This window comes from Globicephala melas, chromosome 10, assembly GCF_963455315.2.
Source record: "Globicephala melas chromosome 10, mGloMel1.2, whole genome shotgun sequence".
In the NCBI taxonomy this organism is placed as follows: Eukaryota; Metazoa; Chordata; class Mammalia; order Artiodactyla; family Delphinidae; genus Globicephala; species Globicephala melas.
In genome coordinates, this window is record NC_083323.1 from 20,196,178 (window position 1) to 20,212,652 (window position 16,475).

Here is a 16,475-nt window from a genome sequence, read left to right on the forward strand (position 1 = left end):
TAGGTGTACAGCGACTTCCAGATTCACAGAGAAGAAATATGCAGGAGCCCAACTGCATTCACCATCTCTGCAGGATGTTTCTGGGTCCAGCAAAACCAATGTGTTTGAACTACGTTGCCCAAACTCTCTCTCTCTCTCTCTCTCTCTCTCTCTTTTAAAAAAAATCAGTAGAAATCTTAGTGTCCCTAAGTTATTCAAAGTCCTGAGGACTATGAGAGATCTCAACTGACTATAGGTGTGACTGAACCAAACTTGGGTCCGCTCGTCCATGCGCAGTAAAGCCAATCTACTGACACCAGGTTGCGGTGGAGGAAAGTGCAGCTTTTATTATTAGTCTGGGGCAGCTAATGATAAAAAAATCCTCAACTCCCCAGTGGGTTTTAGGGAAGCATTTTTAAAGGCAAGGTGAGGGAGGGGAGTCACAGTATGTGACCACCTTGTGCGCGATTCTCTGATAGATTGGTGGGGAGGTGATAGGGCAGTGTCACAGGGGTTAACATTTTCAATCCTCAGGCTCCAGTAGGTCTGGGGCTACATGCTCATGGTCATCAATTAATTAACTTCTTCCATCTGATGGAGGTTTTAGCATCTGTAAAACAACTCAGGAAATGTGCATCAGATACTGTTATCTTGGTACTTTGGGGAGGAACTAAAGATTCTGTGACTGCCATATTGCTGATTTACTGTTTGAATTGTTACTAGTTCTCCTGGCCCATCTGCTCCTTTGTCACTACATGCTCACACCCTTTCAATCATTAATTCTTGAGCCAGGCTTTTGTGACTCAGGGGAGGCCTGGAAGACTACAGCTGTTCTATAAACAAGAGGCAGGCAGAGGACACGGGGGCAGGGGTCTGTCCCAGGAAGGTACCATAGGATCCTGCTTGGTAACATAGACACCTACTCTTATTCTGTGGTTTTGTCTAGAAATCCTAGAGCTATTCTCTGAGCCTACTGATCAGTGACTTGATCTTTAGGTATCTCTTTAGCAGCACAGTATCTGAGATGGACAAGACTGTCCCCTGCCATTCGGTAAACAAAGGATGTTGTGGCCACCAAGCCATCAGCCACTGCAGCCACCCCCCATGGTGCACCCTGAGGGGAATCCAGGATGGAGAAAAATAGGATACTGGCCCTAGATAGATAAGATGTATATGAAAGGAAGGCTTTCAGTAAACTCAGACTCTTGCATTTTCCCATACACAGAAAAGCACTAAAATCATTAACTTCGTCAGTTCTTTGTGATTAGCAGTAATCTTTTGATGTTCAACTACATGTTTTGTTTTGTTTTGTTTCCCAGCAAATACCCCTATGTATCCTGGCTCCTCCCTTACCTCTTTGGAACAGACCCTCAGAGCTGTCTGAGAGGCTGCCACCCTGGGCTATAGTCCTCAGTATGGCCTCAGAATAAAACATAATTCTCAACTTTTAGGTTGTGCACTTTTTTCATTCAACACTGAGATAGTGATAGAATTCTTGGTTCTGTCTTGAGTTAGTATTGTGTATATATATTTGTTGTTGTTGTTGTTGTTGTTCAACTTGCTACATTCTTACCTCCATCACATTTTCCTCTTCAGTTTTCTTTAGTCTCCAGCAGCATGAATACACGTACCTAGAAAAGGCAAAGACTTCTCTGTCAATTCATGGACATTTATTTTTAATAGAGTTTTACTAAAACAACTCAGAAGAAATAACACAGCTCTGTTCCCATGCTTCAAGACACTTCTTGGGTTTTCTAAAAAGTCTTCCAAAATATACTTGGATGATTTTGACTTATGTAAATCACTGAGATTTAAATTCTTAGGCCTATGGATTTGGTTACCAGCTTCTTAATGTCCTAACTCTTAAGTGAACAGTTTACAACATTTCCCCATCCATTTACATCGTTTGATAGTCTCCAAAATCCTGCAGAGTAAGTGGGGAAAGAATGATTACTATGATCCACATTTTCAAAAGGAAGAACTTGAGATTTAGAGTGTCCCAAGCTCGTGGAGTCAAGAGTAAGGCTGGAACAAGGGCTGGAACTCTTGCCCCAGAGCACTCACTGCACCGCATTGTATATTCATTACTCATCAGTTATTTTAGGACGTCGTATTATGTGTCAGTGCCACTCACTCACTCTGGATGGATCTTAGACACATGGGCAGTTTTCTTGTTATTTTGAATAACAGAGTGGTTAGGTGCACAGAGTTTGGCATCAAATGATCCTAGATTTGCATTGTGTCTCCAGCAATTATTAGGTTGCAGCCTTGGTATTCTCTCTGTGCCCCAGTGTGCTGGTTTCCAACATGCACTTATGCATAGTAACTGCCTCATGGAGTTGTTGGGAGGACAGGGCATGCAGCAAATACTCTATAAATGTTAGCTGTGATTATGAAGCAAAAATATCTGGTGTCTTTTCCTCTGATATTTACCTAATGTCAGTTTTTCCTCCCTCATTTTTTCTGCTATATGAAAAGACTACTGTCAGCCTTAGAATTCTCTCTATATGTAGTAATAATATTCAACTTAAAGAATGTCTTGGACCCCGGCTTCCTTCCAGCTCTAAAATCCTAGGATTCTAACTCTGTAATACATTATGATCTATAATATTGGAGATAAGCACACCACTGACATACCTCAGAGATATTACAGGTTCAGTTCCAGACCACCACAATAAAGGGAATATTGCAATAAAGCGAGTTGCATGAATTTTTTGCTTTTCCAGTGCATATAAAAGTTATGTTTACACTATGCTGTAGTCTGTTAAGTGTACAATAGCTCTATGTTTAAAAAACAATGTACATACCATAATTTAAAAGTATCTTATTGCTAAAAAATGCTAACCATCATCTGAGCCTTCAGCAAATCGTAATCTTTTTGTAATAGTAACATCAAAAATCACTGATCAGAGATCACCATAACAAGTATAATGATAATGAAAAGTTTGAAATATTGCAAGAATTACCAAAATGTGACACAGAAACATGAAGTGAGCAAATGCTGTTGGGAAAATGGAACCGATAGACTTGCCTCACACAAGGTTGCCAGAAACCTTCAATTTGTAAAAAATGCAGTACCTGTGAAGAACAAAAAAGCAAAGTGCAATAAAATGAGGTAGGCTTGTATATTATAAGATACCGCAGATGTCACGCTTGGCTCTGAACAGAAACTTACTTAGGCTGATTTAAGTTAAAATTTTTTATTGTAAGGATATGGGAGTAGCTCATAGCATAGGTGGAAAAGCTGAGCAAACAAACTTTGAAAAGGACAGAAGGGAGGGCAGCCTCTTCAGGCCACCCTGTCAGGATCAGTCTGCTTCTGCTCCAATCATTTTCTGTCTTTATATCTTGCCTCTAAGATTCAAATACCCATTGAGAAGAGAAGCTGATTGGCTGAACATGGGTCCAGTGACTATCTTTTGGCCTAGGCTGGGCACCTTGATTGTCAATTCCACAGTTGCCTGAAGTGGGAAAGGGTTGATTCCCTAAGTGTATCAAAGGAAATGTATTGGGTAGATACCAAGAGAAAGGGGAGGACAACACTTTGCTCATTCTAAAAATGCAGAATATAATTCCATTGGTATGACATTCTGCAAAAGGCAAAACTCGTAGGGATGGAGAACAGGTCAGTGATTGCCAAGGTTTAGGGGTGAGAGGAGGGTTTGACTACAAAGGAGCAAGAAAGGAGAAACTTTTGATGGAGTTTCCTGTGGGTGATGGAGCTGTTCTGTGTTAAAACCCATTGAACAGTACTCTAAAGCAAGGGTCAATTTTTCTCTATGTAATTTAAAATAACAGTGAAATAGGAGTGCAGAATACGAATTAGTTATGAAGTTGCTTTAAATTTCTAACTCCTTTACTTCTTGAGCTGCTGGTTTTTAAAAAGTGTCCAGAAGTTTTACATATTAACCATTTTTCCTTTTTTGGAAACAGTATTTAGGACTTCGATTTAACAAATATGTTCGTCTCTGTGGAACAATCCTCTTCATTGTTCAAACAGTAAGTAACCCTCAGTTCATTTATTTTCTCTTTTTTTCATGTACAGTGTTTTTAAACAAGGGATCTGGGTCAAGCTTATTTGGTAAATACATGAAAGATAAAAAAGGGATGTTGAAAATAGGAGGAAACAAAAAAGGAAAAACACTTGTCACTACATAACATTAATCCTTAAGATCATTGAACAGTGTTTCAGCAAATGCATTACTTCCTGGGAAAACAGAATGATTTAAGTAAACATGGAATATTATATTGATCAAGCAACACTTATGTTACTTTAGGAAAGTATGGTTTTCCCTCTTACACCTCCCTCTGTCCCCACCAAAGTGACAGTAAGGGCATTACTAAGATGACAAAGATATTTGAAGGAACTGTAGTAGCTGATAGTAGGAATTGTAATAAAGGGAAAACAAGTTGTACGTTTCATAGTATTTTGCAACATGTTAAGCAATAAACTTAATAGGAAAAATTAACTGACATAGGAAGACATTAGGTAATAATTTTCTTTGTTTGAAAGCATACTTTAAAAAATGAATCAGTGCTCTCTTTTAAAAATCGAACTGTAAAACCCAACTGATGTACTCATTGATATAAAACAACAAAATCATGCACTCTGGAGGAGTTTTTAAAGCCAACTACACAATCCAGTACTTCAAGAATGTGCGAGTGTAGATTTACTGCTTGGCACAAATGGAAAGCAAAGATTTGCCAAGCAATCAGTGACAGAGAACGCTTCCCACCCTTCGTCCAGGCTGCTGGAGGCTTATCGCTATCATTGTCACATCATTTAGACCTATCTTCCTCTTGGCGGCTAAGTGCTTTAAGAATGAGTTTGATAACGGAGGTCCAGGAAGGAGTTTTCATTCTCATCCGTTTTTATAATTCCATTTCTCCATTCAAAAGCTACCCAAACATTTGCTACAGCAGGACAGAGTGCCTTTGCAATTATTTAACTTGACTCCATTTTACATCTTTGTAAATTATGTAACTTAAATTATATCTGTCCTTAACTCTTGCAGTATAAAAGGAAAGAGCCCTCTGGGGTCTGGTAGACATTCTGACACAGAGCTGAGGCTGGTAGCTCGCATTCGACAGCGGAGTTCAGACACTCTTTGGATCATCGTTAGAAGTGCCAACAGAAATGAAAAAGTGGAGACAAATGTTAGGAAGGTGGCCTGTGGTCACATTTTCAAATCTTTAACTTGGACAGAATAATGACTGTTAAAAGCTAGTTCATTCTTGCAAAAAAGAGGGGAGCTTTAGAATCTGCTATTTGAAAGACTTACTTCCATAGATCACTCATGCAATTTAATCATTCAACTACTATATAACATTTTTTTCTTATGTTTTATACAGTAATCATAGAATTAGCGTCTATGTATTTGAAAGATCAAATGCAATGAAAATGGTATTCTGAGAAAAAAGAACATATTTATCTTACTGTTGTACCCCAGATTAATAAATATTTGTTAAGTGTACGAATGAAAAATAATAAATAATATTTAAAAGGTAGAATAGAATTTTTGTTGGCTTTCAGGAAATTTTAGGGCAAATTTACACTTTTGTTTAATTAGTGGTCATGCAAACTTTTACAAACAAGGTTCCACAATTTTCACTGTTTTCCCAATTAATTATACAGTGATTAACAACAGCTTGAAAGCATATGAATGAGGAAGCAGTCCCTTTTAAATTTGTATTCTTTCTCTCTTTCTAATTGTTCTAGATCTAGGAAAATTGATTTCAAACTTGAATTGATGTATCAGTGAATATCCGCACTAAGTACAACATGAAAAGTCCATATTTTTACACAAAATTGGTCATAAAAGATTTTTGTGACCTATGACCGCACCACAAATGGAAAAGGAGAGTCAACTTCACTTAAATAACATTTTTCAAGTTACAAGCAAATTTTATTAAGTATATTGAAACTGTAGTTTTAATTCATAATTAAATTTATAGAAAAATATCAATATTTCATTTTGTAATTCATATCGTTTATTTGGTTTTCTTTCTCCCCCTAGATTTTGTATACTGGAATTGTTATCTATGCCCCTGCCCTGGCTTTGAATCAAGGTACATTTTAGAGTTACCAATATGTCACTCTCATTCGGGGGTTCACTTTTAACAGACCTTATTCTATCTTTGGGGAGATGGGGAGGTGCAGGAATGCTTCCAGTAACCTGCATCAGCTTGAGGTGGGCCAGGTGGGTTCAGTGTCTACACTAGCAGCTTCTTTGGGTTCCTGGATCATAGCTTCAAAAGATCTGTAGACTTCACTGGGCAGTGTTTCTCTGGGATGTGCCAACCAGCCATTCTCCATCCCTTCAGAATGAACGCCCCCTGTAGTCAAAATCATGAAAGACTGCACTTCCTCCCTTTGTGGCTATAACTTGGAGCCCATCTCCAAGAGGCTTCTGTGTTATTCAGCTCAGACTCGGTCCCGTTGTAAAATCTGGCAGGGAGAGAAACTTTCCTTCTCCCCATTTCTAATGTGGTCCAAAATACAAGAAACAGAGATCTGTGTGATTTGAAATATCAGATTACTCCTAGTGACCAAAGGACAGATGGCTATAGTATCCCTATAAACCAATGTGTGATGATTGTAGTGATCAGCAGATTACTGTACTCTCTAGATTTGGGCAGATAATAGCTGTGAAACTGAGATTGTTTATTGTGGCAAATGTGTGTGTTAGTCATACCTTCAGAAGGCTTCAGGGGAACTCCATGTTCCCTGAATTCTTATCAATCAGAAGTGAATTTATCTCTAAAACTTCCTTGTAAAATGGACAAGTGGACTCTGTGATGGGAAGAATGTGGTACAGTTCCTCCAGTTAATATAAAATGGACAAACAACCCCAAAGAAAACAAAAAAAAAAAGAAAGAAAATGGAAAACCCCAGCTAACTCCACATTCTAATTTCCTGATTTCATAATACATAGGTAATAAAGCACAACAGTATTGTTACAAAGAAGAACTCCATTATATAATGTGCTATTGAATTCTGAATGTCAGGCTTGTTCCATGTCAATATTACCAACATCATGGTTGGATCACTTCATATGTAAAGAGCTGAACTGTAAACTTCATAAGTTACCTATTGGCTTTAAGTGTAACTAAAGATGTTGGCTTTCGAGTTTTAAAGTGCAGTTCTGGGCGTTAGAAAGCACTGCCTTCAGTGCTTCAAGAACTCTGTTCTTATCAGTTTATTGAGCCACTCCCTAGGAGTAAATTAGGATCCAAGGACTGCATTTTGACCCTTTGAGTACCAGTTGTGTATTTTACTGTACCAAGGGAGTAGACACAAGCATAGACAGGGTACTTGGTGTGCAACAGATACTCCATAGAAACTTGTTTAGCTGAATTGGAACTTAACATTCTCTAGATACAATTTTTTTAAACTTTTTTTTTTAATTACAGAAAACTTCAAACGTACACTAAAATAGAATAGTGTATTGAACCCTAATGGACCCTTAACTCTACACTAATAATTATCAACTCTTGGTTTAATTCACTTCCTATTTCCCTCACTAGATTATTTTGCTGTAAATCTGAGATCTTTTATCATTTCATCTGAATTCCATATGTCTTTTACATACTTTTTTCATTGAGGTATAATCAACATATAACATTATATTAGTTTCAGGTTTACCATAATAATTCAATATTTGTATATAATACAGTGATCACCACAATAAGTCTAGTTAACATCCATCATCATACATAGTTACAAAATTTCTTTTCTTGTGATGAGAGCTTTTAAGATTTGCTCTCTTAACAACTTTTAAAATATGCGATACAGTATTATTAACCATGCTGTACATTACATTCCGATGACTTATGGATTCCATGACTGGACGTTTGTACCAGGATGTGTGTTTTTTTTTAAATAAATTTATTTATTTATTTTTGGCTGCATTGGGTCTTCGTTCCTGCGCATGGGCTTTCTCTAGTTGTGTTGAGTGGGGGCTACTCTTCGTTGTGGTGCGCAGGCTTCTCATTGCGGTGGCTTCTCTTGTTGCGGAGCACGGGCTCTAGGCATGTGGGCTTCAGAGGTTGTGGTGCACAGGCTCAGTAGTCGTGGCTCGCAGGCTCTAGAGCACAGGCTCAGTAGTTGTGGTGCACGGGCTTAGTTGCTCCATGTCTTGTGAGATCTTCCCAGACCAGGGCTTGAACCCGTGTCCCCTGCATTGGCAGGTGGATTCTTAACCACTGCGCCACCAGGGAAGTCCAGGATGTGTTTTTTAAACACAATTGTACCTTTATCATTTCTAAAACATTAACGTTAACACCTTACTGTCATCAATATAAGGTCAGTGTTCAGATTTCCCTGATTTTTTTTCCAGTGTTTGTTAGAGTCAGGATCCAGATAATTTCATGTAATTATAATTATTTCATTTATCTCTTACGTTTCTTTTTCTTGCTTTTTAAAATCGAAAACCATATTTTATTGAGATATATTGTAGCTTATATACAATAAAATGCCCAGAACCTAAGTGCACAGTTGGATGAATTTTAACAATTTTGTGTACTTGTGTGACAACCACCCAACTCAAGATATACAATATTTCTATCATCAAATCCCAGAAAAATTTTTTTGATTCTTTCTAATGAATCGCCACCTCCATTCCAAGCAGCCAGTTTTCATCACCATAAATTAGTTTTTCCTGTTCGTAGATTTTATATAGTGCCTTTCTGCATCTGGTTTCCTTTGCTCAACAAAATGTTTTTGTGGCATTCATTCATGTTGCTACATGTATCAGTAGTTCATTCCTTTTTATTGCTAGTATTTTATCATATACATCTACGAAAATCTGTTTATCCATTCTGTTGTTGATGGATGTTGGGTTGTTTCCAGTTTTAGGCTATTTTGAATTAAGACTGCTAAGCGCATTCTTATACAGGTTTTGTTTTGTCTTGCTTTGCTTTTTTTTTTTTTTTTTTGCGGTATGCAGTCCTCTCACTGCTGTGGCCTCTCCCGTTGCGGAGCACAGGCTCCAAACACGCAGGCTCAGCGGCCATGGCTCACAGGCCCAGCCGCTCCACGGCATGTGGGATCTTCCTGGACCGGGGCATGAACCTGTGTCCCCTGTATTGGCAGGCGGACTCTCAATCACTGCACCACCAGGGAAGCCCCTTGCTTTGCTTTTTGACACACGTTTTCATTTTTAGTGGATGAATATCTGGAAGCAATATACAGTTAAGTACACACTATTCTGACCCAGCACAGGGTAGGTGCATGTAAAAAATTTACGAGAAACTGCCAGATAGCTTTTCTAAGTGGTTCTATCATTTTGCATGCCCACCCCACGATGTGTGAGAGTTCCAGTTATTCTGTGTCCTTGACAGATTTTGTATTTGTCTTTTCGATTGTAGCCATTCTAGTTGTATGATCTATTATCTTATTGTGGTTTTAATTTGTATTTTTCTGATGACTGTTGATGTTGAGTTTACTGGCTCGTAGAATAATAAAATGAATACAAAACAGACAAATAACCCAGCAAAAAGTGGGCAAAAGACTTGACCCGTCACTTTACAAAAGAAAATATTCTACCAATCCATTACATAGCCTATTTATCCGTTTACCCAGGCCTTTTAAAATTTCTCTCAGTAATGTTTCTTAGTTTTTGATATTGAAGTCTTGTACATATTTCTTAGATTTATTTCTAGGTAATTGATGTTTTTTATGCCATTGTAAATGGTATTGTTTTATAATATCATTTTCTAATTATTCATTTGCAAGTGTGGAAAAATACAATTGCCTTCTATATGTTGATCTTCTATCCTGAGAACTTGCTAAATATATTCATTAATTCAAATAGGCTTTTGGCATATCCCTTATGGTTTTCATGTTGTTTATGAATAGAGACAGTTTTACTACTTCTTTTCCTGTCTGCATGCCTCTTATTTCTCTTCTTTGTCTTAATGCACTGTTAATGTAGAAAATTATATTGATTTTCAAATGTTAAACCAATTTTCATCCTTGGGATAAACCTCACTTGGTCATAATGTATTAACCTTTTTATAAATTGCTGGATTTGATTTGCCAATATTTTGTTAAGGATTTTTACAGGTTATGAGGAATATTGGCCTGAAATTTACTTTTCCTTTAATGTCCTTGTCAGGATTTTGGTATCAATTATACTGGCTTTATATGATTTGGGAAGTGTTCCCTCCTCTGTTTTCTGAAAGAGTTTGTATAAAACTGTGTATTTCCTTCTTAAATGCTTGAAAGAATTCACAATGTGGGCATCTGGGCCTGATATTTGTTTGTTTTCATAGAAAGGTTTTGGTATATGGATTCAGTTTCTTTAATATAGAGTTATTCATATTTTCTTGTTCTTATTGAGTCATTTTGGTGAACTGTATTTCTTGTGAACTAGATCTAGAAGCTTTCTCAGACTTCATTTCAACTTTTTGGAGAGACTATTCCATATGCAGTTTTCAACTCTTTTGAGTTAATACCAAAGAGCACAACTGCGGGATGATAAGAATGTGTTTAGTTTTGTAAGAAACCACCAAACTATCTTCCAAAATGGCTGTTACCATTTTGCATTCTTATCAGCAATGTATGAAAGAGTTATGTTGCTCCACATCCTTGCCAGTGTGTGATGTTGTCCGTGTTCCAGATTTTGGCCATTCTAATAAGTTTCTTGTTTTCATTTACATTTCCCTGATGACATATGATTTGGAGCATCTTTTCATATGCTTATTTGCCATGTATATATCTTCTTCTGTGAGGTGTCTGTTAAGGTCTTTGGTACATTTTAAAATCAGGCTTTTTTTTTTACAGTTGAGTTTTAAGAGTTTTTGTATAATTTGGAGAACAATCCTTTATCAGATATGTCTTTTGCAAAATTTTCTTTCAGTCTGTGGCTTATCTTCTAATTCATCTGATATTATCTTTCACAGAGCATATGTTTTTTAATTTTAATGAAGTCCAGCTTATCAATTATTTCTTTCGTAGATTGTGTCTTTGATGTTTTATCTAAAAAGGCAACATCATATATAGGTCTATGAGCCATCTTGATTTAATCTTGGTGAAGGGTGTAAGGTCTGTGTCTAGATTCATTTTTTTTGCATGTGGATCTCCTGTTGTTCCAGCACCGTTTGTTGAAGAAACTATCTTTGCCCCATTGAATTGACTTTACTCTTTGGCCAAAGATCAGTTGACTTTAATTATGGGGGTATATTTCTGGGCTCTCTGTTCTTTTTCATTGATCTATTTGTCTTTCTTTCACCAGTATCACACTCTCTTGATTATTCTAGTTTCATATTAAGTCTTTTCTACTTTTTAGTTTTATTTTTTTACTTTTGCCTGCATTGGGTCTTTGTTGCTGTGTGCAGGCTTTCTCTGGTTGCAGTGAGCAGGGGCTATTCTTCATTGCGGTGCACGGGCTTCTCATTGTGGTGGCTTCTCTTGTTGTGGAGCACGGGCTCTAGGCGCACGGACTTCAGTAGTTGTGGCTCGCGGGCTCTAGAGCACAGGCTCAGTAGTTGTGGCACATGGGCTTAGTTGCTCTGCAGCATGTGGGCTCTTCCTGGACCAGGGATTGAACCTGTGTCCCCTGCATTGGCAGGCGGATTCTTAACCACTGCGCCACCAGGGAAGTCCTCATATTAAGTCTTGAAGTCAGGTACAGTCAGTTCTCCAGCTTTGTTCTTCTCCTTCAATATTGTGTTGGCGATTCAGAGTCTTTTGCCTCTCCATATAAACTTTCGAATCAGTTTTTCAATTATCCACTGTTTGTCATTATCCACAAAATAACTTTCTGGGACTTCCATTGGGATTGCACTGAATCTGTAGATTAAATTGGGAAGAACTGACATCTTGACAGTATTGAGTTGTCCTATTCATAAACATGGAATATCTCTCCACTTATTCAGTTCTTTCATTTCATTCATCAGAGTTTTGTAGTTTTCCACATATACATCTTGTATATATTATATTTTGTTAGATTTATAGCTAAGTATTTCATTTTGGGGGGTACTAAGGTAAATGGAAATGTGCTTTAAATTTCAAATTCCACCTGTTTTTTGTTGGTATATAGGAAGGTGATTGACTTTTGTTTATTATCCTGTATCCTGCAAACTTACTATAATCATTTATTAGACCTGGGAGATTCTTTGCCAATTATTTCAGATTTTCTACAAAGATGATCATGTCATTTGTGAACAAAGAGAGTTTTATGTCTTCCTTCCTTCCTTTGTACCTGTTCTTAGTGGGAAATCTTCGAGTGGCTCACCATTAAGTATAATGTCAGCTGTAAGTTTTTTGTAGATAATCTTTATCAGATTGAGAATGTTCCCCTCTGTTTCTAGTTAATTGAGAGATTTTATCATGAATTCATGTTGGATTTTGTCAGATGCTTTTTCTGCATCTAGTAATTTGATAATATGATTTTTCTTCTTTAGTCTGTTGATGTGGTGGATTCCATTAATTGATTTTCAAATGTTGAGCCAGCCTTGCATATGGTGTTTAATTCTTTTTATGCTCTTAAAATTTGATTTGCTAATATTTTGTTGAGGATTCTTGCATCTATATTCATGAGAGATATTGGTCTGTAGTTTTCTTTTCTTGTAATGTCTTTGGTTGGTATTAGGGTGTTGCTGGCCTCATAGAATGAGTTATAAAGTATTCCCTCTGCTTCTGTCCTCTGAAAAAGATTGGTATAATTCCATCCTTAAATATTCAGTAGAATTCATCACCCTCTGGGCCTGGGGCTTTCTGTTTTGGAAGGTTATTAATTATTGATTCAATTTTTAAAGTAAATATAGGTCTATTCAGATCATCTATTTTTTTCCTGTGTGAGTTTTGGCAAATTGTATCTTTCAAGATATTGGGTCATTTCATCTGGATTTTCGAATCTGTGGGCACAGAGTTGTTATCCTTTCATTAAAAATATATAATATGCCCCTTTACTTCTTAAATAAATGGTAACAAATTATATAGACTTTTCTCTATCTTGGCCCCATTTTAACACACACAACTTGCCTTTCATGGACTGGTAGAATAATGTGTTTATTTGAACCATGACAACAAATATCCTATGACCCCATTCAGTCTGGGTAACTACCTCCCAATATCAAGCGGTGTCTTAGCTTAATTACAATATAAATGCTTTTTCATGTATTTGATTTAGCCAGTGTTGGATACTGTATGGTGCCTGAGGGTAGAAGCCAGGTGTATTTAACTCATCAAATAAAGTTTTAAACTCCATTTGTCTTGGTACATTTTTTGATATTTGGACCTAGTTTATGGCAAGTGGGTGTAGAGGTAGGTGCCCAATAAATGGTATAGCTTCCCCCTGATGATGTTTTGAGAAGTGCTTATATATGTTTCATAGTTACACGTGCATTTTCTTTTCTTCTACAGTCACAGGATTCAATCTGTGGGGTGCTGTAGTGGCTACTGGTGTGGTCTGCACATTCTACTGCACTATGGTATGTCAAGAACATTATTTCTCCTTTCACCCTACACACTTGCTTTGCAAAACTGAACATTTCAATCATTGCGTGCTGCAATCTGGGTTCTTCATACCTGCCTCCCACGGTATAACTTTTTTGGTAAGGAATATTCAGTCCAGGGTAAAATTTGATCCTTTGTAGGACATTGATCATAACTGATATTTTTTTCTTTCATTTGAACCATGCCGTGGTCCCCAACCTTGTCTCCTACTTCATTCTCACTGTTGCTGTGTTACTATAGCTGTGCTCATAATATTCCTCAGCTTAGAAACCTGAGATAACTTCCCATTGCCTTTAGGCAGGAACAACAGTCAAAATATGTAAGAACCAGTATGGCATGGGCACTGACATTATCATGGCTGCCGATCCTTAGCAGTGGTGCAAGCCTTATGCAACCCCTGATATTCTAGGTCTTAATCCTTTAGTTGCTCAGTGTTTTGGAAGACAAGGTCCTCAAGGAGGGGCTGGTTCAGGGACTGGAGGGGGACACTCGGGAAGTTTGTGGCAGTGGCTAGTACAAAACAATTTTAGTTTTTTCAGCAACTGGTATGTCCTTCTTTGTGCATACTGGTTGAATTTCAGCCCTGCCTATAGGCTAAAATCTATGATATCGCCATTTGCAATTTGACTCTGAATTTTTTCCCCAACAATATTCCCACACCACTCCACGGCACTCCAAAATATATATCTGGCTGCACTCAACTTGCCACGTATTTTAACCTCTCTAAGCTTTTGCCCATGCTATTTTCTCTATTGGGAGGACCTTACATCTTGGACTCTGCTTATATTTGAAAGTTTGGTCTAAGTAATACCTTCCTGACTGTCTCCCTGGGGGGAATTCTTGGCCAAGATCCATTTTTCGTTATCTTTCTCCAGCGTGGTGTATAAGCATGTAGATGCTTAATAATGTCTGGTAGAAGCATTAATCCTAATGTACTTTCCCCTCGAAGGGTGGTCTTAAAGCGGTTATCTGGACAGATGTTTTTCAAGTTGGGATCATGGTGGCTGGATTTGCATCTTTGATTATACAGGCTGCATTGATTCAAGGTGGAATCGGTACTATTCTAAATGATGCCTATAATGGAGCAAGATTAAACTTCTGGAAGTAAGTTGCTATTTACTTCTTGGTTAATATAACATTCCTTTTGTTTTTTTCTGTTAAAAAAATCTCTTGGCTGAAATAGTAAGTTTACATTAGAAAACAAACCAACCGTTAAGGGTGTGGTACAGAAATTTGAAGCTGGGAAGTTCATGCGTGAGGAATTTCCACCAGGTCTTTAAGGGGTTAGTCAGTTGGTAGTTAGCTACGTGGAGCTGAGGATGGTGCTTCCTCCTGAGAAGGGATTGATAGCAAAAGAGTATTTTCTTCCAGATATTAAAGTCTGGAATAGGTTGAAAGGTGTGGGTAGGGAAATAAGGGAAGATATACTAGACAGAGAAGAAAAGGAAACCTCTTAAGAAAAAAACACTAAAAGCCAGTGATTCCATTTTGACAGTTCTTTGTTTCAAGCAGCCTAGAGAATTCCTCTTTTAAAATTACCCTGATACTGTATAGTATATTATTATTATGCTACATATATATGTGTGTATTATATGTGTATAAATGTTACATAATGTACATTATATATTAAATATTATTTCTTGAAAATTGACTAGAAAAGTTACAGCTGATGCCTCAAGTCTCAGTATAGCATAAGGTATAACGTCTTCAACAACTATTTAGTTTTCTTAAAGAAGGCTAATGGATAAACTAGATATTTCATCACAAATGTATCACACAGTTTAAAAGAATATTTTAAACACCTTCTCTTTGGGATCAATAGTGTCTTCCTTGTACATCACATTCAACGTGCAGGGGGTGCTCATTTTGACATAGACCAAATTATTTTCTCTTTCAGCAGCTCTGTTCTGAGATAAGCAAGCTGAAATCATTGGCAAAAGGAAAGAAAATCATTTTGCACTTGGTGGCTGTCTTCCAGTTTTCTGAAAATAGGTGCTAATGTATGAGAAGAACGTCAGAAATTGAACAGGGTCAATGTATTAATTTGCAAGAATGAATTATAGTGAATCAACTTCAGCTGTTCTCAATAGTTTTTTTTCTTTTACCGCAAGATTCAGATTCCAAGGAAGAGAGCCTCCAGTTGACCTAGCGTGGGCATGATTCCATCCTGTAGCTAGCTAGTGCAGAGCAGAACATTTTGATTGACCACCATTTAGACTGTTTAATGGAGAAATAGTCGTTTCCCCAAGGCAAACCTAGGCTGCTGTTACCAGAAGAAGGGGGAATGGATACCAAGAGGCAGAAACAGCCAGTGGCCACTTGGGAGACTTGGATTACTCCCAGATCTCTTCCTAGTCAGCTAGGTTGAGGGGAAAGGGTGTGGAGTCAGTCATTTTTCTGCAAAGTAACTGTCACTTTATACAAAGAGTACATACATTGCTGCATTGAAACGATAACTTATACATCAGTAAGAGATTCTAAAAAGTAAAAAGTTAGACATTTTTATGACCGTTACAAGGTTGTCAACAATTAAGGAATAATGAAAAGCCTTATTGTATATCCCTTGTTATTCAGATATGTTTTGAGAATATGGTGGGCAATAAATCTGCCCTTGTTGAGATAAATGAAGGGAAGGATTTTGTGTTGGTATTTTCTATATGGTCTATAGTTGACACATGTATTCTGTATTGCCAAAACCACTGAAGTGGATGTTTTAAATCTTGTCTTACTTCCTTCAAGTAACTCGCTGAACCCTTTGGTTCTTGACTTTTATTAGCTAGTATAGTAGCTACTTTCTCTATGGGAGAAAGGGCCAACACCCTTAAAACTCTTAGACTTTGATATTAAGTGTTAGAGGATGGAATAGAGGCTCTTATCTTTCCATAAGCAGGCTGGAAAATGCATAAATATGTAGCACTTTACTCAACTGATCTCAAATATAAGCTTTGAAGTGGAATTGCAGAATTTCATAATTTTCAGAAAGTTTCCATTGAAACTAATTCTGCAGAAAATTTTCAAGCTTATATTGTATATG

At 37.3% G+C, this 16,475-nt stretch overlaps 1 protein-coding gene across 1 annotated transcript in view; it reads left to right on the plus strand.

Annotated features, from left to right (window-relative positions):
• SLC5A8 (solute carrier family 5 member 8) overlaps positions 1-16,475 on the plus strand; it is a 62,643-nt gene that overhangs the window by 3,180 nt on the left and 42,988 nt on the right. The window contains exons 2-5 of the mRNA XM_030856262.2: positions 3,913-3,978; positions 5,997-6,048; positions 13,349-13,416; positions 14,391-14,545. Of these exons, the coding sequence (XP_030712122.1) occupies positions 3,913-3,978; positions 5,997-6,048; positions 13,349-13,416; positions 14,391-14,545 (341 nt within the window). The remainder of the gene's footprint in view (positions 1-3,912; positions 3,979-5,996; positions 6,049-13,348; positions 13,417-14,390; positions 14,546-16,475) is intronic.